The 23,843-nt window shown below is 42.6% G+C and overlaps 1 protein-coding gene across 1 annotated transcript; it reads left to right on the top strand.

Annotated features, from left to right (window-relative positions):
- The first annotated feature begins 14,714 nt into the window (after nt 1–14,714).
- LOC121869796 (salivary glue protein Sgs-3-like) lies at nt 14,715–17,700 on the top strand. The gene is made up of 3 exons (XM_042371374.1): nt 14,715–14,733; nt 15,431–15,484; nt 17,096–17,700. The coding sequence occupies exons 1-3, from the start codon at nt 14,715–14,717 to the stop codon at nt 17,698–17,700; spliced, it is 678 nt and encodes a 225-aa protein (XP_042227308.1).
- The last annotated feature ends 6,143 nt before the right edge of the window (nt 17,701–23,843 follow it).

The following is a 23,843-nucleotide window of genomic DNA, read 5'->3' as shown; positions in this document are numbered from 1 at the left end:
ACTGTCCCTTATCCACCACTGTCCCTTATCCACCACTGTCCCTATCCACCAGTCACTTATCCACCACTGTCCCTTATCCACCACTGTCCCTTATTCCACCACTGTTCCTTATCCACCACTGTAACTTCTACCTACCATTGTTACTTATCCACCACTGTTACTTATCCACCACTCCTTTGATCCACCAATGTCCCTTATCCACCACTGTCACTTATCCACCACTCTTTGCCACCACTGTCTCTTATCCACCACTGTCCTCATTCACCACTGTCACTCATCCACCACTGTCATGATCCACCATTGTCTTTATCCACCACTGGCTTGATCCACCACTGTCCCTCATCCACCACTGCCACCATCCACCACTGTCATGATCCACCATATTCTCTTATCCACCACTGCCATGATCCACCACTGTCTCTTATCCACTCACTGTTATGATCCACCACTGTCACTTTCATCCACCACTGTCACTGTACCACCACTGTCCTTATCCACCACGGCTCATGATCCACCATCACTCTCTATCCACTGTTATGATCCACCACTGTCCCTTATCCACCACTGTCCCTATCCACCACTGTCCCTTATCCACCACTGTCCCTTATCCACCACTGTCATGATCCACCACATTCTCTTATCCACCACTGTCCCTATCCACCACTGTCCTTATCCACCACTGTCCCTTATCCACCACTGTCATGATCCACCACTGTCTCTATCCACCACTATCCCTTATCCACCACGGTCATGATCCATCACGGTCTCTTATCCACCACTGTCACTTATCCACCACTGTCCCTTATCCACCACTGGCATCATCCACCAAAATCATTATCCACCACTGGCATCATCCACCAAAATCATTATCCACCACTGGCATCATCCACCAAATCATTATCCACCACTGGCATCATCCACCACTGTCATCATCCACCACTGCCATGATCCACCACCGTCATGATCCACCACTGTCATAATCCACCACTGCCATGATCCACCACTGCCATCATCCACTACCGGCATCCACCGCCATATCCACCACTGCCATGATCCACTACTACCATAATCCATCACCGGCATGATCCACCACTATCATCATCCACAACCGCATGATCCACCAATTGCATGATCCACCATTGTCATCATCCACGTCTGGCATGATCCACCACTCATGATCCACCACTGGCATGATCCACCTCTGCATGATCTACCACTGGCATGATCCACCACTGGCATGATCCATCACTGTCATCATCCACCAGCGGCATGATCCACCACTGGCATGCTCCACCACTGGCATGTCCACCACTGCATGATCCACCATCATGATCCAACACTGCCATCATCCAACACTGCCATCATCCACACTGCCATCATCCAACACGGCCATCACCCAAAACACCATCATCCACCGTTGTCATGATCCACCACCGGCATGATCCACCACCGTCATCATCCACCAGTCATCATCCACCACTGTCATCATCCACCACTGTCATCATCCACCACTGGCATGATCCACCACTGTCATGATCCACCACTCTTCATCATCCACCACTGTCATCATCCACCACTGTCATCATCTACCACTGGCATGATCCACCACTGGCATGATCCACCACCATCATCATCCACCACCGTCATCCACCACTGTCATCACCCACCACTATGATCCACCACTCGCATGATCGACCACTATCATCATCCACCACTGTCATCATCCACCACTGTCATCATCCACCACTGTCATGATCCACCACTGGCATGATCCACCACTATCATCATCCACCACTGTCATCATCCACCACTGTCATCATCCACCACTGGCATGATCCACCAATGTCATCATCCACCACTGTCATCACCCACCACAGTCATCATCCACCACAAAAGACCATCACCATAACTACTGGCTGGTTCAATACACCACATAACGATAACATAAGATGGAACACTGTTCACCATCTACTACAGTATATCATCAGGCTGCCACAGTATCATTTAGTAGTACTGTAGAAATAACTCATTTACTGGTATCTTTTTACTACAGTCTCTAATATATTGTTGTATTTTTCTCTAGAATATCGAGAGTTGTATTTTTTTTTTGGTTATTGTTCTTCTGGTTAGTGTGTGTCGGTACTGGATGATGAGAGACTAGACAAACACTGGGCAGACTTCGATAGACACCTTCCCCCCACCATCACTATTCCTGCCTCCCACCACTAGCACCACCATTAACCCCACCACCATCATCATCATCATCACAAACAACTACAATTACCCATCCTCCGCAACACCACTACTCCCACCCACACCACCAATCTCAACACCACAATCCAGTAGCCCCCACCCCCAACACCACAATCCAGTAGCCCCCACCAGCAATAATCTCCATCATCACCCACACCACCACTACCACAATACACTAACTCCAACCCCCACGACCACCACAATCCACTAACCCCCACCCCAACACAATCTACTAGCCCACCCCAACACAACTACTAGCCCCACCCCAACAATCTCCATCATCACCCACACCACCACTATCCACTAACCCCCACCCCCAACAATCTCCATCATCACCCACCCCCAACACCACCACTATCCACTAACCCCCACCCCCAACACCCATCATCACCCACCCCCAACACCACCACTATCCACTAACCCCACCCCCAACACCCCATCATCACCAACCCCCAACACCACCACTATCCACTAACCCCCACCCCCAACAATCTCCATCATCACCCACCCCAACACCACCACTATCCACTAACCCCCACCTAATTCCATCATCATCACCCCACTACCACCACCACCACCCCCACCACAATCCACTAACCCCACCCCAACAATCTCCATCATCACCCCCACCACCACCCCTAACTAGACTCAGAGACCAATAAGACTCTCAAATATCACTCATGAAAAAATCCCACAAAAACAAAGAAAAATTCTTCTAATACAAATAATTCGAATATAATGGAGAATTAACCCACAGTAAGGCAGGTAAACTCGTCTCCTTGGACCACGGTGAACTAGACAAGGAAGCTCTTAACCATTCGTCTTATTCAATCATTATCAATTTTTTTTCCTACTTAATCGCATCTAAGAATTTACAGAACTAAAAAAATGACACTAAGAAATTTTGGGATTCAAGAATTAAAAGAACACGACAAAAATACTGTAAATTCTGTGACTGAATGTTACACAATAATATATGTAAAGGTAAATGAAGAGGAGGCGGCGAGTACAGTATATATACAGCATTTAACAGCGTGGTACTGAGACCGTGACACAGCAGAGAACATTAACAGCAATGGGGTAATCTGGCCTCAGACATCTGCATTAGTCACTGCAGATTGCATGCCATAATCAGGCTCTTAGCAAACATCGGGGGGACTATCTTGTACAAATGACCGTAATTTCTTTAAAAGGTCCCAAGTGATGATATTTCAGACCAGTTGTACAGTAGAATATACAGTACTGTATATTTTCTTTATCTCAAGTTAGAAAAAAATTGTATGACATCTAAAATAATATGACAATGCAAATCAGTTTTAAAATAAATAAAAGTATTTCCTTGAACTATGATTTAAAAACTGCTAAACCATCCATTTTTGTAATAATAATAATAATAATAATAATAATAATAATAATAATAATAATAATAATAATAATAATAATAATAAAGATAATTATAATAATCTACTACCAAAGTTTTACTGCACACACAATTAAGCTATGAGAATAGAACCTTTCAGATAAAAAATTACTCGCAAAAAAATAATATATATTAATTACACATAAGAGTATTAACACAAGAGAACAAAATATAATACTCTCGTCTGATTAATTAAAACTAAACACGGACCAGTAGTGAAAATATTACTTCACCTGGAGGAGGAGGCTGAGGGGACTGTTGGAAAGTCTTGAGAAAACACTGCACTCAGCTGTTTTATCCATTAATTACGTGACAAGACAGTTTGATCACGGATTTAGGCGGAGATTCTGTGTTTCATTAGCAAGATAAACGATCTGTGCTTAAGACCAGAGTGCTGAAGTGGCAGGCTTTACAATATATATGATGCAGTATACTAGCAGGTGTCAGGCTATACTATATATGATGCAGTATACTAGCAGGTGTCAGGTTATACTATATATATGATGCAGTATACTAGCAGGTGTCAGGTTATACTATATATGATGCAATATACTAGCAGGTGTCAGGCTATACTATATATGATGCAGTATACTTGCAGGTGTCAGGCTATACTATATATGATGCAGTATACTAGCAGGTGTCTGTCCATATTATATATGATGCAGTATACTAGCAGGTGTCAGGCTATACTATATATGATGCAGTATGCTAGCAGGTGTCAGGCTATACTACATATAATGCAGTATACTAGCAGATGTCAGGCTATACTATATATGATGCAGTATACTAGCAGGTGTCAGGCTATACTATATATGATGCAGTATGCTAGCAGGTGTCAGGCTATACTATATATGATGCAGTATACTAGCAGATGTCAGGCTATACTATATATGATGCAGTATACTAGCAGGTGTCAGGCTATACTATATATGATACAATATACTAGCAGGTGTCAGGTTATACTACATATAATGCAGTATACTAGCAGGTGTCAGGCTATACTATATATGATGCAGTATACTAGCAGGTGTCAGGCTATACTATATATGATGCAGTATGCTAGCAGGTGTCAGGCTATACTACATATAATGCAGTATACTAGCAGATGTCAGGCTATACTATATATGATGCAGTATACTAGCAGGTGTCAGGCTATACTATATATGATGCAGTATGCTAGCAGGTGTCAGGCTATACTATATATGATGCAGTATACTAGCAGATGTCAGGCTATACTATATATGATGCAGTATACTAGCAAGTGTCAGGCTACACTATATATGATACAATATACTAGCAGGTGTCAGGTTATACTACATATGATGCAGTATACTAGCAGGTTTGGCTATACTATATATAATGCAGTATACTAGCAGGTGTCAGGCTACACTATATATGATACAATATACTAGCAGGTGTCTTATATATAAAGCAGTATACTGTACTACCAGATATCAGGCTACACTATAACACAGGTATACCAGCAGGTGTCAGACTAAACTACAAGTATACCAGCAGATGTCAGGGGCACTATAACACAAGTATACTAGCAGGTGCCAGGTTACACTTTAACACAGATATTCTGCAGGTGTGGCTACACTATAACACAAGTATACTAGCAGGTGCCAGGTTACACTTTAACACAGATATTCTGCAGGTGTCAGGCTACACTATAACACAAGTATACTAGCAGGTGCCAGGTTACACTTTAACACAGATATTCTGCAGGTGTCAGGCTACACTATAACACAAGTATACTAGCAGGTGTCAGGCTACACTATAACACAAGTATACTAGCAGGTGTGGTTACACTTTAACAAGTATACGAGCAGGTGTCAGGCTACACTATAACACAGGTATACTGCAGGTGTCAGGCTACACTATAACACAGGTATACTGCAGGTGTCAGGCTACACTATAACACAGGTATACTAGCAGGTGTCAGGTTACACTTTAACACAGGTATACTACAGGTGTCAGGGTACACTATAACACAAGTATACTAGCAAGTGTCAGGTTACACTTTAACACAGGTATACTGCAGGTGTCAGGTTACACTATAACACAGTTACACCCAAGAATTACCAATTTGTCCTTCAAGGTGTAAGAGTTGAGCAAGAGGACAATCCTTACCATAAATATTTCATCATCCTTCATCTTCTCTATGTTATCTCAAACTCACTACCAAGTAGAAATATAAATATATTTATATACAGTTTATACCATGAGTAAAGACACAAAGACGTCCAGAATGATTGAGACTTTGGACACGGGCATAAAACAACAGTTAGCTCCACATTTCCAACCTCCCCCCACCAACCTCCAGACACGTTGAGAAATTATCGTTGTCTAAGGCGAGGCACCAAGCAATAATTTTTACCCCCTACCCCGAGGACGGCCGCCTGGGTGAACTGAAGGACGGAAGTAAATACACAGTACAGTACAGCACACGTCACTGATGGATTACAGTCAGGTGTCTTCTACCGCAAAGACCCATTAATTTCACCACTACCATATTGTGTTGGCCAGGAGACTTATCGCTGTCATCTTCTATTTTATATTTTTATTTTCCCTTTTTCTTCTCCTACTTCTTTTTATTTTTATTTCCCATTTTTCGTATTTCAATAAAAATCGTGTTGGACTTCCGATTAATATGTCCGAGAGAAGAGACCGATAGTTTCTCCTGATTGTAGGTATGTTATGTTATTGTCTTGTTTCAGCCCCCGTCACCCCCGTCCCGTGTGGCTGGTAAACAGTGTGTGGGCGATCATTAAGTCAAGCTCACTGAGGGGGGACGATAAAGTAAATCTCGGTGGAATACTTTAAAGATAACAAGCTCATATCAGCCTTGTCGTGGTGATAACAATACTCCCATTATAATGTGAAAATATAGTCGCGTTACAACACAAACAGTTAAACACATGCATAAATACACACACACACACAAACACACAGATAAACACAGACACAAACATGGCCAATACAATACTATATAATTGCATATTGAGAGAAGTAAATTGGTGCCAGTAAATAACGAAAAACTCCCAATACACTGAAGAAATTTAAAAAAATATTGCAGTTGTGTATATCCTTGTATATATTTATGTGTCGATATGCTTAAATATTTTTCAATATCCTCGAAATTTGCCAAAATAATTCATACCCAACAGATGACGTTCAATGAAAAGAAAATATAAAAGTTATATATATGACACCAATCATCTTTTGTATTTAAGAATTTGCTTATTTTAAATTTTGCCTTTATTGGTTTAAGATGTGATGTTAAGTTCCTGTCCACACAACTCTAACCTTTCCGTGTGGTGGAAGGCGGCTTGGAATCCCTCCGTCAGAGATTCAACTCAAGTCAAAACAAGTCATCAGTGTCACCTGTGATCAGTGCCAAAACAAGACTAATGAACCCAGGGTTTTGAGACAGGTTTAATGACTCTTAGGTACGGGCAGAGAATACGGTGGACCCCCTCCTTCACCCTCGGCTTGGCGGATTAGTTCGTGATATATTGAGGGACTTGCGGTGGTGAGTGTGACCGAGAGGTGAAAAAAGTATGTCAAGGTGAAAGTCTCGCGTGTTTTCTTCGTATCAGAAGGGGAAAAAATACCAAAATGATAAAATACAGGAAAATATATACACAGGTGAACGAGTTAAATGAAATCTATAGTTTTTCCTGATTTGTCCTGGTTGAGAATACACCTGATGATGACTGAATAGATTAAAGACGCAAGTTTTCGTCATCACAAAAATACCAACACGTACTGAAGCCACTATGATCAAACGACTTTATTCCACTGTAAGACTTTTGGAGACACTGGGATCCTCGATGTATTTAACAAACAAAAAATATCAAAACATTAGAAAATTTTAATGCTATATAAAACTTGCCACAAAATGGTTCATCGTCCATTGCAGGAAATGATGTAACAACTGCTATTTATTTACCAGTGGCAGCTTTTGTCTGATATTTGTAATAACTAACTGGTGGAGGCCTTTCCCAACACAGAGGGGGGAGTTGGTAATCATTTATAAACAAATACGTGTAATTAATCTCGTTTTTCTTCTCAGTTGTTTTTTTATCTTAAATCTCGTAGTAATGGTGTTTCGTGTTGTACATTTACACCTATAAAAACAATAACATTCATTTGTGTTTTAATATCAACGTTACGAATCATCACAAACTATTTTAGCATTAGCCAGAAAATATTACCATGCATTACCTACTTTTAAATGACGGCAGCCAATAAATAAGCAACAACATTCACGAACGATTTGACTAAGGCTAATCAGAAAAGTCATATCCGTGATTGGTTGAATTTACAAAGAACACCCATTCAGCAATCGAGAACATTGGCGACTATTTTTTTTTTATATTGGTACGATTAAAAAGCAATACTCTGTGGTCTGGGATAGTGTCAAGGTAAAGAAGAACACTGACTTACCTCTGTGCCAGGCTGTGTCGAGGGAGGTGCAGCCATCTGTCTTTAACTTCCACGGCTGATAGAAGTCACACACACACACACACACACTGCCCGAGAACAAGTCTTAAGTTAGGACGCCAAGCACTGTGTCCAATGTGATTATAACCATGGCTGACGTCACTGTACTGTTTTCAATGAGTAGTCTATTGGTCTGAATTTACTTACGTCATATGCTTCGGCCCATGGTCGTGTTCTGACACTAACTCTCCGCCACTTGTCAACAGAGTTAGTTGGGTTATTTCAGGTTAACAGTCACTTTCACTATTTTATGTATCATACATTGTTTGTATTACACAGTGAGTTTGTACATAACTAACTCGTCTGTCACAAGTTGTGGCTCTGGAAACTCACTGTGAATTTTCAGGCAAGAGAATATTTCTCGTGTTTATGTTTCCAGTTGTTGATGGGGCAGTTGTTTGAGTTCAGCTTTCCGACATTTTCATTGCTTTATATAATATCGAATTCGATTCAGTGAAAACTAGGCGGCTTGATTTAATTAAAGCAATCAAATTTGTTAAACACATACGGAGATCAACACACGAGTTACACAACAGTTCGTTTAAACTTTAAACTCCATCCAGCAGACGACACCAATTTAGCAGGTGATGCTCACATATCAGACAGCGCTAAGATACTAAACGATGCCTAGGAGCAGATAGTGATAACTTAAATAAAAATTATCCATATAGCAGACCAACTAAAGTGGCAAACAACTGCACACATACCGTAAGTGACAACATTTACCGGACACGTCAGGTCAACTGCCATTATGGCGAACGAAGAATGGCTAATGTGGTTGTGGGCCTGTAGCAAAGACGATACTGTATAATATGAACGATAGGAAAACTCGAGCTTTGGTGTGCACGTTAGTTACGGGCCTCTGAGGTAGATGGCGTTGGTAGGTTCTTTGTTTACCGAATGCGTCATCTCGGTGGCCCCACCCGTGTTCCTGTGCGGGACACCCAAAGAAACTCATCCTACTTTTATATTTCAGCGATTCCTTCGACAAGAGGAACAGTTGAGTGTATATATAATACATAATTAAAACTATGTGAATGTAGGTAGGATGAATGCAGTTTTGGAAGCCACGAAAAGTATCATTTTTAGTTCCACAATAAAAAATAAATCTCTTGATGTAGAATTGTATCTTGTTTAAATAGTCTTCACTGGAAACTATTATTTTTATTCATAGATTGTTAAAATAATAGGACCAATTAACTGGCATTTAAGTAAAATTCTTTTATGTGTTACTCATGTTTTGATTAGGAATTCCTATAGTAATCTACCATTCACAATTATATACATATAAGGTACATAGGCCGATATACAAAAACGTATTAAAATATGTTTCATATTAATAATTTTCCATGGTGATATGAGATGTACATTAATATAAAATACCGTAATTAATATGAAGAAAAAATAATACAATGTCCAGTAAGTCAACCTGTGCTCCCTCCAATACATAACACACTTTGAACGATTTACTTGTCATGAAAACAAACAAATAAAGTTAATGGTTACTAAACTAAGAGAACGTAACAAGCATATAATAAAAATAATAACTATTAATAACAGAAGAAGCAATGGTGGAGTTTGAGATTGACCCCCCCCCCCCTTGCCTCCAGGAGAGCTCAGGTTCTCAACTGTCTCAGCCATGTTAATATTGTTATTATTATCCACACTGTATCTTTGTTTTTCTGGCTAAATAAACTGTTTCATTACAATTCAATCCCTTGGAGTGAGATTTTAGTTGGAGCCTTGCCATTAGATAGCGCTCATTCCGGCCTTGCGGCGCACTGTTAATTCAATAGCTTTCGTACGAGTCTTTGGCCTGTGACGCAGGCGCGCGGCAACATCCAATAACCTCTGGAAAAGAGCTCATACCATCTGTGAATAAATGTCTAAAAAAATTGGATATATGCCATTAAAGCGGGTATAGACACCCGAATGAAACTCCCCATGATTCACAGACCTCGAAATCATATTTGAAAACTCACATGGTTGTATAATTTCTCTAAACAGCCTTTAGTCGTACGTCTGGCATAAAGACATCATAACGGTTGCTCGTTCAAATTTTCAAATTCTGCCCACTACAGTCCCTACCCTGCCCCCCTACAGTCCCTACCCTGCCCCCTACAGTCCCTACCCTGCCCCTACACGTCCCTACCCTGCCCCCAGTCCCTACCCTGCCCCCTACAGTGCCCCCTACAGTCCCCTACACAGACCCTACCTTACGTAATACACAGTCTTGTTCATCTGACACACAAGACACAGACAGACAGGTCGCAGTACCGTTACCCTGACAGTGTGTGGAATTAACATATTGGTGATTTTAACAGACAGTTGAAACAGATAGTAGACAGACAGACAGACAGACAGACAGACACATTGTATTAACAGACAGATGCATTATAGGATTGAGGCTTTGACAGCAGTTACATGAACAATAATATTGATTTAACCACATACAGACAGATAGACAGACAGATAGACGGATGGACAGAGACAGACAGACAGAGAGCGATAGACAAGGACATGAATCGTTAATCTCAATGTGTTAATTTTAAATTTTAGTTGAAGGTTAAAATGATATCATACATATTGTGTTACATATTTATGTGTAATATAAATTATGTATTTCTGATACTAACACCACAGGTACCTACCATGGCTGTCTGTCTGTTTGTATGTCTGTCAGTATGTATGTATGTATGTATGCCTGTCTTTCTGCCTGCCTACTGTCTGTTTGTATGCCTGTCTGTATGTGTATGTATGTTAAATATATTACATACACAATTGAACACACATAAACTGATATGCTGGAATATACAGTACAATATACATACCTACATACATACACACATATACGCACATATACAACACCTACATACACAATTTCACAAACACACACACACACACAGTTGCATCAGGTCAAAACAATCGGGGTCCCAACCAAGGGAGGAAAGATGTGTCCCCACTGACCTATACTGTACCTCTGAATCTCTATATATATACTTTTTATTCTTTTCTCTATTCATTTCTCTTTCCGTTTTTCACTTTTTTCTTTACATTTTTGTTTTATTTATCTCTGTCGCGGTCCATTTTGATCGGTAGCTGTGATGCGATTTGGTTTATGTAATTGTTTCCTTGTGTGTGTGTGTGTGTGTGTGTGTGTAAATTTACGGTGCACATACGAGTATATACACATTGTTTCTCTCTTCAAAGGTCAGGGAAGCTTTTTTTTTTCTTCCCAACAACCACAAAAAAATCAACGAACGAAAAAACAAAAGACATTTCTCCACTGGTCGCTGTTCATGTTGCTCTGACCAAAAAAAAAAAAGTTTGAGCACCTCGGATGGACGAACTTCACCACACACACACACACACACACGATCCTTCAACCGAATTCAGTTATCGAAGCTTCGTGCGCATCGGAACTGTTTCTTGAACCCTCTAAGACGATCATCTGTTTACCCAAGACCCAAGATTTTACCAACAAAACTTAGGGTAGGTATTGGACCGATATTAACACAGTCAGCCAGCCGGTCAGTCAGTCAGCCACTCAGTCAGTCAGTCAGCCAGCCAGTCTATCGGTATCAACAAATTTCGAAGCAGTTTAGTTATATTTCAGAGGAGAGCTCAGAGGACTTGACCCGAACACCAACGAGACGTCAGGTTCATAATCTCATATTCGTCCCAGTAAATCTCTTATTCTCGAGACGCCTGAGGTAACTCGCTCACACTTCACTCTTGCTAATTCAATTTAATTTAAAACTGCCTGTGGACTGCCTCTTGCTTCCCCTACCTCTTGATTGCCCTCCCCTTGATGCTGTGTCGTGTGATGTGTCCAGCCAAATGTGTCCTTTTTGCGGTGTTTCGTTAGATGATATTATTATTATTAGTAGTAGTTGTAGTAGTAGTAGTAATAGAAGTATCATCTTCATTAATATTTTCCCTATTAATTAAAGTTATTCAGGATATTATTATTTTACTCTCAAACTCTGACAAAATGCTGATTTTTTTTTTTTTTTTTTTTACACTCGCTGACTCAGTTACCATTTAGGTGGCCGCGTTCGATGGTTCTCAAAAATTATAAAGCAGTGAAACCCGGCCACTTGTTAACATGTTGACGCTGCAGTGTTGTAATAAATTCAGAATCTGTTTTTGTCGGCTAACCTTGGTTGAATTACCATACTGTTTACTTTTCTTGTATACCTTCTGCACTGTCTAGGAATACATAGGAAACTGTATACCTGCATTGTCTACATCCAATTCAAACCAATTAGAAACTTGTACAATGATTTTATTGAATAGATGTTATTACTATTTTTATTATTACCGGTATTATTCCTTATTTCGGGATGTTGCCTTACTTGGAAAAAATAGCCAAAAGGTGCAATAGTTTCATTAGATAAAAGAAGTTATAATATTGATTTAGTTAGAGATAAAAGCGAACAGAAGAAGAAAACGGGAATCAGTCTATCATCAGCACTAGTGGAGTAAGCCAATACTTATTAATTTGATTAGACTAAATAAAACAAAATAAAATCAGAGTACTCATAAAAACAGCTCAGTAAAGAAAAGAAAAAACAGGGGAAGTTTACAGTAAACACAACAACAGCGTATTAAACAAAAACACCAGGATATGGAAAACTAAATCCTGTTTTCCATTTTCCTTGTCATTTTTTGTTTTTGTTTTGAAAGAAAATGTGATTCTGAAATAAAAGTTAATTATCCGTCCGTCATGTTTTGAAAGAGATGTAGAAATTAAAGTCGAAGTTTCTGTTGTCTGAAACACACTGTGGCTGGTCATAACAACACCAACCTCATGCTGCGGGAAGAAAAAAATCACCCAAACAATTCAAAACGTCCAGAAATTTCCTCCATATTCCATCTCCCCTCCCCCCCAACCCCCCATTATCCCACCTACCATCTCTACTTTTTCCTTCCATCCTCTCACTTCCATCCCTACCACAGCCACCCTCCACCTCTCACTCTTATCCTCCACTCTCATTCTCCACCTCCCACCTTCATTCCCATCTTCCACACTCCACCACCACCTCTCATCCTCCACCTACACCCTCACCTTCCACCTCTACCCTCACCTTCCACCTCTACCCTCACCTTCCACCTCAACCTCCACTTTCCGACCTTTTCTTCCACCTTCCACCTCCATCTCCACCCCCTGACTCCCATCCTCCACCTAATCCTATTCTCTCCACCACCACCTCCACCCCCCCCCCGGCCTCCATCATCCCACCCTCCACCTTCAACATGCACAAAGCTAAAAAGTTTTTGTTTTATGGAAAGCGGAGGCGTAAAAATGCGATCACATTCCTTACTCTGGGCCACAAATCCCCGACCCAAGACAGTCTTAATTTATCTGGAATTACCTTTGGCCTTTAAGGGAGGCGGGAGGAATCAGGATGGGAGAACCGATGTTTGGTACGTTCATCTGTGGACCCTCAACCCACCTCAAGTCATGGAGGTTGGAGGGAGTGAGGGGAGGAGGGAGAACTGGAGGAAAGAGACCACCTGAAGCCGATTTGAGAGGATATCACTTCAGCTTGAAGGAGGAGGGAAGGGAACCTGTTGACTTGAGGGTATGGGACCACTTAAACTGACTTAAGAGGGCCCTTGAAATGACTTGAGAGGTATGGGACCATGAAGCTGACTTAAGGAAGGGGGCCACTTGAAGCAGAGAGGGTATGGGACCATAGAGAAGCTGACAGGGGGGCCACTTGAAGCTGACTTGAGAGAGGTATGGGACCACTTGAAGCTGACTTAAGAGGGGGAGGGGGCCACTTGAAGCTAACTTAAGAGAGACATGGGGCCACTTGAAGCCAATTTAAGATTAGGAAAGAGCCATCCTGAAGACATCTTGGCAGTTGAACATCGGAATAAATCCTTGTCGACCATCAGTCAGTCCATCCAATGTTTTTTTTTTCTTCCTCGACCAACCAATCCCAGCAGTATCAATCACTCCTTCCCAGGATCTCAGACGAGTTCCACTATAATCATCGTCGTCAGTGGTCACTTGTGGGAGAGTTATGGCGCCTTGGGTAGTGTTGTGGCGCCGCTGAAGAGACAGGTCACCAACCTCATCCGTCTTGTAACAATAAAAATACTCATGATCTTCAGGAGGAAAATAACCCATCGTGTTTTTTTTTTCGTTTCCACAATGTTACAGAGAAGCGAAAAAATGAACTAAGTTATAACTGATAAATTAACCACAGAGTTAAAAATAATAAAGTTAAAATGATCGAAATATAACTGGTAAATTAACTACAGTTCAAACGAAGCGAAAAATGAGCTAAACTAAAAGTATAAATCACTCTGAGTTGCAATTCCCACCCCTCCTCCACCCCCCCTCCTCCCCAAAAAAAAAAGATATTGGAAGCTTGGGAAAAAAAACAAAAAAAAGTATGTAAATTAGGTACAGTCTTGCAATAAAGCTGAAATGACCTAAATTAAAAATGCAAATCCTCTCCACAATGTTACCAGTCGAGTCCTGAAATGAATCCAAACTAAAATATATAAACTGACCATGAAAAAAGTTGGCGCAAGTGAGAGATGGGATGATGAGAGGCTCTTATCTTCCTTCTGGTGAGTGAGAGAGAGGGAGAAAGAGGGGGAGAGAGAGGGAGGAAGAGAGAGGGAGGAAGAGAGAGGGAGATGGAGGGACGGGGGAGTGTGTGTGTGTGTGTGTGTCTGTGTGTTCGAGGAGAGTTAGTCTGTCTGTCTTGTGTGTTTGGTGGTGAGAGCTACAGTATGTTACGTCTTTGGAGAGAGAGAGATGCGTCACCTATTTTACCTGGTGATGAACGAGGGTCTCCAACGCAGCCTGGCAGCCCCCTAGCGGAAGGTCAGGGAGTCGTTAACACGTCCAGTCATATTTAGGAAGAGAAGGAACGGAAGAGGGACAAGAAGGAAGAGTAGTAACAGAAGAATAAAAGAGGAAGAGGGAGAGGAGCAGTAGACGAGGAAGAGGAAAGGGATTAACAGAAGAAGAAGAAGATGAAGAAGAAGAAGAAGAAGAAAAGAAACAGGTGAAGGTGGAGAAGGAGGAAGAGGAAAAGAACTATAAGAAGAAGAAGAAAGAATAAGAAATAACAAAATAAGAAGAAGAACGAGACTAAGGGAGGTAGATGATGAAAGAGTAGGAGCAGGACGGGAAGCGTTAAGGACATCTACAACACGACGTCTTCCTCCTGCAGAAGGTAAAGGTGTTAGGATAAGGCTAAATCACCTTAACCACCACAGTAACCAAGTGGCTGAATCTGGTCAATGTCCAGAAGGATTTTACTGCCCTAGAAAGTGAGTGTGAGAGAGACGGTGGGGAGATAAAGAGTGTGTGTGTGTGAGAGTATTAAGGAGAGATAAAGAGAACTCGAGAAAGAGAGACAGAGAGACTTAGAGACAGAGACAGAGAGAGAGAGAGACCCACGTACACCCGCCTCTTCTCCTCACCTTACAGGAAGCCTTCAATATTTTTCCCCCAGTACAGTGATGACCCCAGTTGACAGCCAGAGAACAATAGGGAGACTGATGGAGCCGAAGACTAAGGGAAAAAATAACATACAGGGGAATGAATGAGTTACCTTACCTGTATGATGGGGAAATAATAAGAGGTGATTGTTATTGTAGTGAGGTCAGCTGGTCGAGGAGGAGGAGGTTGTAGTGAGGTCAGCTGGTCGAGGAGGAGGAGGTTGTAGTGAGGTCAGCTGGTCGAGGAGGAGGAGGTTGTAGTGAGGTCAGCTGGTCGAGGAGGAGGAGGTTGTAGTGAGGTCAGCTGGTCGAGGAGGAGGAGGTTGTAGGAGGCCGGGGGCTGGTCAGAGGGTGAGGAGGCTGTAGTGAGGCCAGATGGTCGAGAAGGAGGAGGTTGCTGTGGAGGTCAGCTGGTCGAGGAGGAGGAGGTTGTAGTGAGATCAGCTGGTCGAGGAGGAGGAGGTTGTAGTGGAGGTCAGCTGGTCGAGGAGGAGGGAGGTTGTAGTGGGAGGTCAGCTGGTCGAAGAGAAGGAGGTTGTAGGAGGTCAGCTGGTCGAGGAGGAGGAGGTTGTGAAAGGAGGTCAGCTGGTCGAAGAGAAGGAGGTTGTAGTGAGGTCAGCTGGTCGAGGAGGAGGAGGTTGTAGTGAGGTCAGCTGGTCGAGGGGCAAGAGAATGGCTCAGCAGGAGAAGCACCAAGTTGTAATGAGTATTTAGGAGGCAGGTGAGTCAAGGAGAGCAGCCCGGCCACTCACTGCTGGTTAGTAGTCGTCGTCAGGCACGCCAACCCCTTCCTGACGGTGGTGGTGGTGGTGGTGGTGGTGGTGTGTTGTTGGTGGTGTTGTTGGTGGTGGTGGTGGTGGTGGTGGTGGTGGTGGTGGTGGTGGTGGTGGTGGTGGTGGTGGTGTGGTGTTGTTGGTGTTGTTGTTGTTGTTGGTGGTGGTGGTGTGGTGGGTGGTGGTGGTGGTGTGGTGGTGGTGGTGGTGGTAGGTGTTGTTGTTGTTGTTGTTGTTCTTCTTCTTACCTGTGGGGAGAAACAAAGAGAGAGAGAGAGAGAAACAGACAGGAAGAGAAATAAGAGACAGAAAGATATAAGCAGAAAAATAAAGAGACAGAAAAAGAAAAAATAAATACAAATATTCTGAGAGAGAGAGAGAGAGAGAGAGAGAGAGAGAGAGAGAGAGAGAGAGAGAGGTAAAGGAGGATGAGAAACAGAAATAGACTGGAAGAAAGAGAAAATAAATCTTACAAGTTACATGTGAATAGCGTTTTATACCTTAGTTGTGATGAATGCTCAGTCAAGTGTGTGTGTGTGTGTGTGTGTGTGTGTGTGTGTGTGTGTGTGTGTGTGTGTGTGTGTGTGTACCTCTCTTCACTACGGGGACGTCACTTTTTTTATTTTTAATTAATTTACTTAACAACAGACGATTTTATTCAATTCAGAGGGGATCTCGTACACAACTGGCCTATCTACCACAGCTAAGGTACCACCTGGCGTCTCCACCACAGCTAAGGCACCACCTGGCCTCTCTACCACAGCTAAGGTACCACCTGGCGTCTCCACCACAGCTAAGGCACCATCTAGTCTCTCCACCACAGCTAAGGCACTACCTGGCCTCTCCACCACAGATAAGGAACCATCTGACATCTCCACCACAGCTAAGGCACCACCTGGCCTCTCTACCACAACTAGAGCACCAAGTGACCTCTCCACCACAGCTAAGGAACCACCTGGCCTCTCTACCACAACTAGAGCACCAAGTGACCTCTTCACCACAGCTAAGCCAAGGAACCACCTGGCCTTCTCCACCACAGCTAAGGAACCACCTGGCCTCTCCACCACAGATAAGGAACCACCTGGCCTCTCCACCACAGCTAAGGCACCACCTGGCCTCTCTACCACAACTAGAGCACCAAGTGACCTCTTCACCACAGCTAAGGAACCACCTGGCCTCTCCACCACAGATAAGGAACCACCTGGCCTCTCCACCACAGCTAAGGCACCACCTCGTATCCTCCACAAATTCACTTTTTCTCCATCCCTCTGATACGCCTTTGATCCTGCGTTACCTTCCCCCTTCAAGAACCCTGCACAGATTTGATTCAAATTACGCATAATAAAGGCGTATGGGGACCCCTCACAAGAACTCAGCCTAAGTAGTTTTAAATGTAATAGCTTGTAAGGGAGTCCATTTTGTTTTGTTTTGGTGCAGGAGGCAGCTTTATGTACCACTATTTTTTTGTTTTTTCTTGTTTCTCATCTCTTCTTTGTCACCACTCTCCTGTGTCTCTTCTTCTTCCCTTTGTGTCTTTATCTCCAGTTATTGTCTACGTCCCTATTTTCTTTTCCTTCCTTCCTTCTTCTCCCGTTCCTTTTCTTCTGAGCTCCTCCTCTCGTCTTCTCTCTTCCCTCTCCTTTAACAACAATCACTCTCCCTCTATCTCTTCTTCCTTTCCTTCCTCCTCCCATTCCATCTATTCCTTTCATCTCCTCTAACATCAACGTTTCTCCCCTTTCTCTCCAGTTTACTTCCCTTCCTCCTCTCCCTTAACACCAACCTCTCCTCCCTCCTCTCCTTCCCAGCCTCAGCGGCCAGTTTTAGTCGGACACATTCCGATAGTTTTAAAGGTGGACCATATCCATTTATTGTGACCATACATCAAGTTGTTTTCTTTTTTGTTCTAAATGTTTCATACCCACAGTTAAGTTAGGTTAGGTTAGGTTAGGTTAGGCTTCCAACCCCGAGAGTCAATAAGCGCCACACATAGTACGCGTGTCTGCCTGTCACACCTTCCCTACAGGTAAACAACCAAGACCCGCGTGATAATTTTACCTCACCAAATTATGGAACACGAAAAATTTTGGGGTTACTGACCAGAGTTTTATATTAAGTATGATAACGAACCAGGAATTGTGTGTGTGTGTGTGTGTGTGTGTGTGTGTGTGTGTGTGTGTGTGTATATCTTTGTATGTGTTTGGGTAAGGGTGGAGAGTGTGTGTGCGTGTGTGTGTGTGTGTGTGTGTCTTCAAATATCAAATTCACATAAAAATAATGAACCTCCACAATTTTATCAACGATCTCCCCTTGAGTGCCCCAGGTGTGTTAATTAGGATATAGTATATGACACCACCTCTGCTTCGGGCCACACGGACAGGTAAATCCCTCCCTCACTAGTATACTACATAAAGCACAAGAACAAAATATACCATACAGAAAAATTAGGTCAAATAAGAATGAGCCAAGGTGGATGACCAGAAAACTTAAACATGACATAGGAATAAAGAAAGGAATATATAAGAAATTAAAGGGAGGGGAGGAGCAGCTCAGAAATAGGTATAATGAACTATCTAGGAATGTTAAGAAAAATGTAAGGAAAGCAAAGAGAGACTATGAAATCAAAATAGCAAGAGAATCCAAGGCGGATCCCAAGGGATTTTTCCAGGTATATAGAACAAAGGTCACGGACAAAGTTGGGCCTTTAAAGTCAGGGAGGGGAGAAGTGATAAATGGCAGTGATGAAATAAGCAAGGCATTGAACAGCTACTTCTTATCAGTTTTCACAGAAGAAATTCGCGAGGAAATTCCAGAGGTGGAACCGATATTTAGGGGAAAGGAAGAAGAGAAATTCATGAATATCACTATCAGAAAAGAGGATGTTCTTAAGAGGATAAATAAACTAAAGAAGACAAAATCCCCAGGGCCAGATGAAATTTTCCCTCGAATCTTGAAAGAGTGTAGGGAACAGATTAGCGGACCCCACGTAAATTTATTTACAAAATCATTAAACACTGGAGTTGTGCCAGACTTGTGGAAACAGGCAAATGTAGTACCCATATTCAAAAAGGGAGACAGAGCATCAGCGTCAAATTACCGGCCGATCAGTTTGATGTCAGTAGTGGGGAAATTTCTTGAATAAATTATAGCAGATAGCATCCGATCGCATTTAGAGAAAAGCAAATTAATCTACGACTCTCAACATGGCTTTACAAAGGGAAAATCGTGTCTAACAAATCTGCTGACGTTTTTTAGGAAAGTCTTCGAGGTAGTAGATAATGATGAAAATTACGATGTTATTTACTTAGACTTTAGCAAAGCATTTGACAGAGTACCGCATCAGAGGCTTCTGAGAAAAATTAGGGCTCATGGTATCGAGGGGAAAGCTTTAAATTGGATAAAATCATGGCTCACTGATAGAACGCAGAGGGTCAGCATAGATGGTGTTAAATCTGAGTGGGGTTCCCCAGGGGTCAGTACTAGGCCCACTCTTGTTCATAATCTACATAAACGATCTAGATACTGGATCAGCAGTGACATAAGCAAGTTTGCGGATGACACCAAAATAGGGCGGCACATTAATTTAGGGCAGGACGCAAATGCATTACAGGAGGATCTAAATAAACTGCAGGGGTGGTCTGAAAAATGGCAAATGGAATTCAACACCAGCAAGTGCAGCGTACTAAATATTGGAAGAACAAATACTGGCAATGTATACAGCCTTAACATCAACCTAGAGAAGTCGACTTGTGAAAGAGACCTAGGGGTACTTGTAAGCCCGGACCTACGGCCTAGAAAACAGTGCGTTAATGTTCGAAATAAGGCAAACAGAGTATTGGGTTTTATATCTAGAAGTGTAAGTAATAAGAGTGCAGAGGTCTTATTGCAACTATATCTTGCGCTAGTCAGGCCGCACCTCGATTATGCGGTTCAGCTCTGGTGCCCTTATTATAGAATGGATGTCAATTCACTGAAGTCGGTGCAGCGAAGAATTACGAAAATGATTCCGGGACTTAGAAACCTTCAATATCAGGATAGGTTAAAGAAACTAAACTTGCATTCCCTAGAAAGACGAAGAGTGCGGGGAGATATGATAAAAGTATTTAAGTGGGTGAAAGGAATCAATAAAGGGAATATAGATAAAGTTCTTATAATATCCGAGCAGGATAGGACTCGAAGCAACGGATTTAAGTTGGATAAGTTTAGGTTTAGGAGGGAGATAGGAAGGAACTGGTTCACAAATAAGGTGGTGGACGAGTGGAACAAGCTTAGCAACTTTGCAGTAAGTGCTGGAATGCTGGAAAGGTTTAAAAGGAGATTGGATAGATTCATGGACGAGAGTGGTAGTAACTCTCGACAGGAGCTGCCATGCACAGGCCAACCGGCCTATTGCAGACTCCTTATGTTCTTATGTTCTCCCTCCTGCTGTCGTCTGGTAGCTAACAACTGCAACATTTCACTCCAAGGCACCTCAACTTTTGTTAATAATTAGTACTTAAATCGAATCACCTGAAAAATCTCTACCTCAGATCATTTCACCTAAAGTTTAACCACCCTAATCTTAAAAAATCTTAACCTAACCTAACACTAACCTACCCTAACCTAACACTAACTTAACCTAACACTAACCTAGCCTAACTTAACTCCATTTCCTTAAATAGTGTTAGGGTGGTTAATCTTCAGGTGAGATAATTGAGGTGGAGACTCTTCACGTGTTAGATCAACAAGCTATCGATACTCTATATTCAATGGTCTTGTTTCAGCGACTCTACAAGATCAGTGTCTTAATTCCATCACGATCAAGAGGTTTGTTTTGGTCCTTCTTGCTAGGCGTTTGTTTACCCTCAACCATCAAGGCGGCGCGCGTTGCTAGGGATGGCGTGACGTCATCGTATAATTGTTTTATAGGGTGATGTTTCAACGTTTTAATTGGTTGAACAACATGAGTTAATTATATAGTTACCCACGAGTGATGCTTCTGTTGGACCTATTTTCTTTGTTTCTCTTAGTCTGTCTGTCTTTTAAGTCAGATAATAATAAAACAGCTGATACGCAAAAGTGATATAGTTTATACATGTTTATGATGATTTACGAACGTCACTTTGGTGTATTTCATAGATGTCATTATTCTAGATTAAGGCTGACGTTAATGAGTTACCTGTGATTACCTCTGAGCCAACCAGCCAGGTGACGGTGAAACGTGTTCTGTGATTCATGTCTTGAGGTGAGGACGTACGTGTGTGTGTGTGTGTGTGTGTGTGTGTGTGTGTGTGTGTGTGTGTGTGTGTGTGTGTGCTATCCTCTGATGGGATTTATTTAGTGATTTCGATTAAATGTCCGGTCAGCTAGGAGAATTTTTTTGAAAGACAGGTGGTGTTAACGGCAACTTTCTCTCTCTCTCTCTCTCTCTCAAACTCAGAGAAAGAAAGATACGCTTCCTTTCCCCCGAAAAAAAAAAAAAACTCTGGACAATCCAGAGTGAGGGTGGTAGAGGTGGTGGAGGTAGGGAGGAGGGAAGAGGTATATAGGCCTCCAGGGGTCAGGAGGCCACACACACACACACACACACACACACACACACACACACACACACACCACCACACACACACACACACACACACACACACACAGACACAGACACAGACACACACACACACTAGCGATAAATTAATCCCAGGACCAGCGTAGAACTTTACCTACCTGAGGGAGGTGGGAGGAGGAAGGGAGGAAGAGGCGGAAGAAGGAAGGAAGGAAGGGAGGGGAGAGAGAGAGGAAAGTAAGGAAGAAAGGAGGCAGGAAGGGATAGAAGGGAGGGAGAGAGGATAGGAGAATGGGAAACAGGTTAAGAGGGAAGGGATAGAAATAAAAATGAACTAAATTGGGGGAAGAAAAGAAGGAGAGAAGGAAATACAGAGAGGAAAAGAGAGTGGGAGGGAGAGAGGGAGACAAATATTACCAAGTTGACAAATACATCCCCTTCCCCTTCCTCACTCCTTCCTTCCTTCCCCCACCCTTCCCTTCCCCTCCTTCCCTTCCTCTTCCCTTCCCCACTCCTCCCTCTCAAGCCCCGTCCTTACCAAACCAGTGAATATTATCAGAGTACAGTACATATAGTCTCTCCAGTGTATTAAGTAATGATGTATGGTGTCTTGTGGTGGATGATAAAACAGGTGTTGATTTACATGGTAGGTGGATGAGTTGTGTTTACGTCTGAGTGTTGTGTTGTGGGTGTGGGTGGGTGGAAGGAAGGGTGGGTGTGTGGTAGGGTAGGTGTGTGGTAGGGTAGGTGTGTGGTAGGGTAGGTGTGTGGTAGGGTAGGTGTGTGGTAGGGTAGGTGTGTGGTAGGGTAGGTGTGTGGTAGGGTAGGTGTGTGGTAGGGTGGGTGTGTGTGGTAGGGTAGTGTGTGGGAGAGTCCACTACTACTACTACCCACCGCACCACGACCACCACTACTACTACCACCACCACCACTACCACTACTACTACCACCACTACCACTAGTACCACCACCACCACCACTACCACTACCACTACTGTACTATCATTAATATTAGTACCATCACTACTTAATGTTTCTCATGAGGTAAAATATTACAGCACTCCACCAAGACCCACACGCAGGGCCGTCACTTGTTAGTATCAGGGAGATGTATGATGGTAATTACTCTAGTGTTACCGGCCTACACCTGTGACCCGCCACACACCCACCTACACCTACTTACACCCACCTACACCTTCTTACATCCACCTACACCCCGTTCTAGTCACCTACACCCATCCACACCCCGTTCTAGTCACTTACACCCATCCACACCCCATTCTTTGTCGCCTACATCCATCTACACCCTGATATAGCCACCTACACTCCACTACAACGTGATAATCTCTGTTGTCTTATAAAAAAAAAGTAAAAAAGAGTAAATAAAATGTAAATTATAACCTGTAGCTCGTCTCCCTCGCCCCCTCGTTGCTCCTACACTTAATGTTGTGTTCCCTGGAGGAGCTTCAAGAGGCATCCAGTAGCTGTTTTGTGACTGATGACGCACTAGACTTCCTTCATCCAGCACAGTTTGGTCCTGGTGTAGTGTGGTGGACTACGTGATATTACCTGGTATGTCTGTCTGTCTGTCTGTTTGTCTCTTTCTCTGTTTTAATTTCAGTCTCTCGCTCTATCTCTCTCTGTAACTCTTCCAGTCTCTCTCTCTCTCTCTCTCTCTCTCTCTGTGTATGTGTCTAAATCTGTACCTAAATGAAAGACAGACTTTACGACAAACGACACACACAAAGAAAGATAGAAAAATAGGCCAGGAATAAAAACCTAGAGAGAGAGAGAGAGCAGTTAGGTAGTGTTGACCAGTTCTGTCTAGCCATTCCCTAGCCTTCACTACCCCCCCCACCTGCTCCACACACCACTA

This window comes from Homarus americanus, unplaced genomic scaffold (assembly GCF_018991925.1).
Source record: "Homarus americanus isolate GMGI-L3 unplaced genomic scaffold, GMGI_Hamer_2.0 scaffold5934, whole genome shotgun sequence".
Lineage (NCBI taxonomy): Eukaryota > Metazoa > Arthropoda > Malacostraca > Decapoda > Nephropidae > Homarus > Homarus americanus.
Note: the sequence above shows the minus strand (reverse complement) of the source record. Positions and strands in the feature narration are given on the sequence as shown.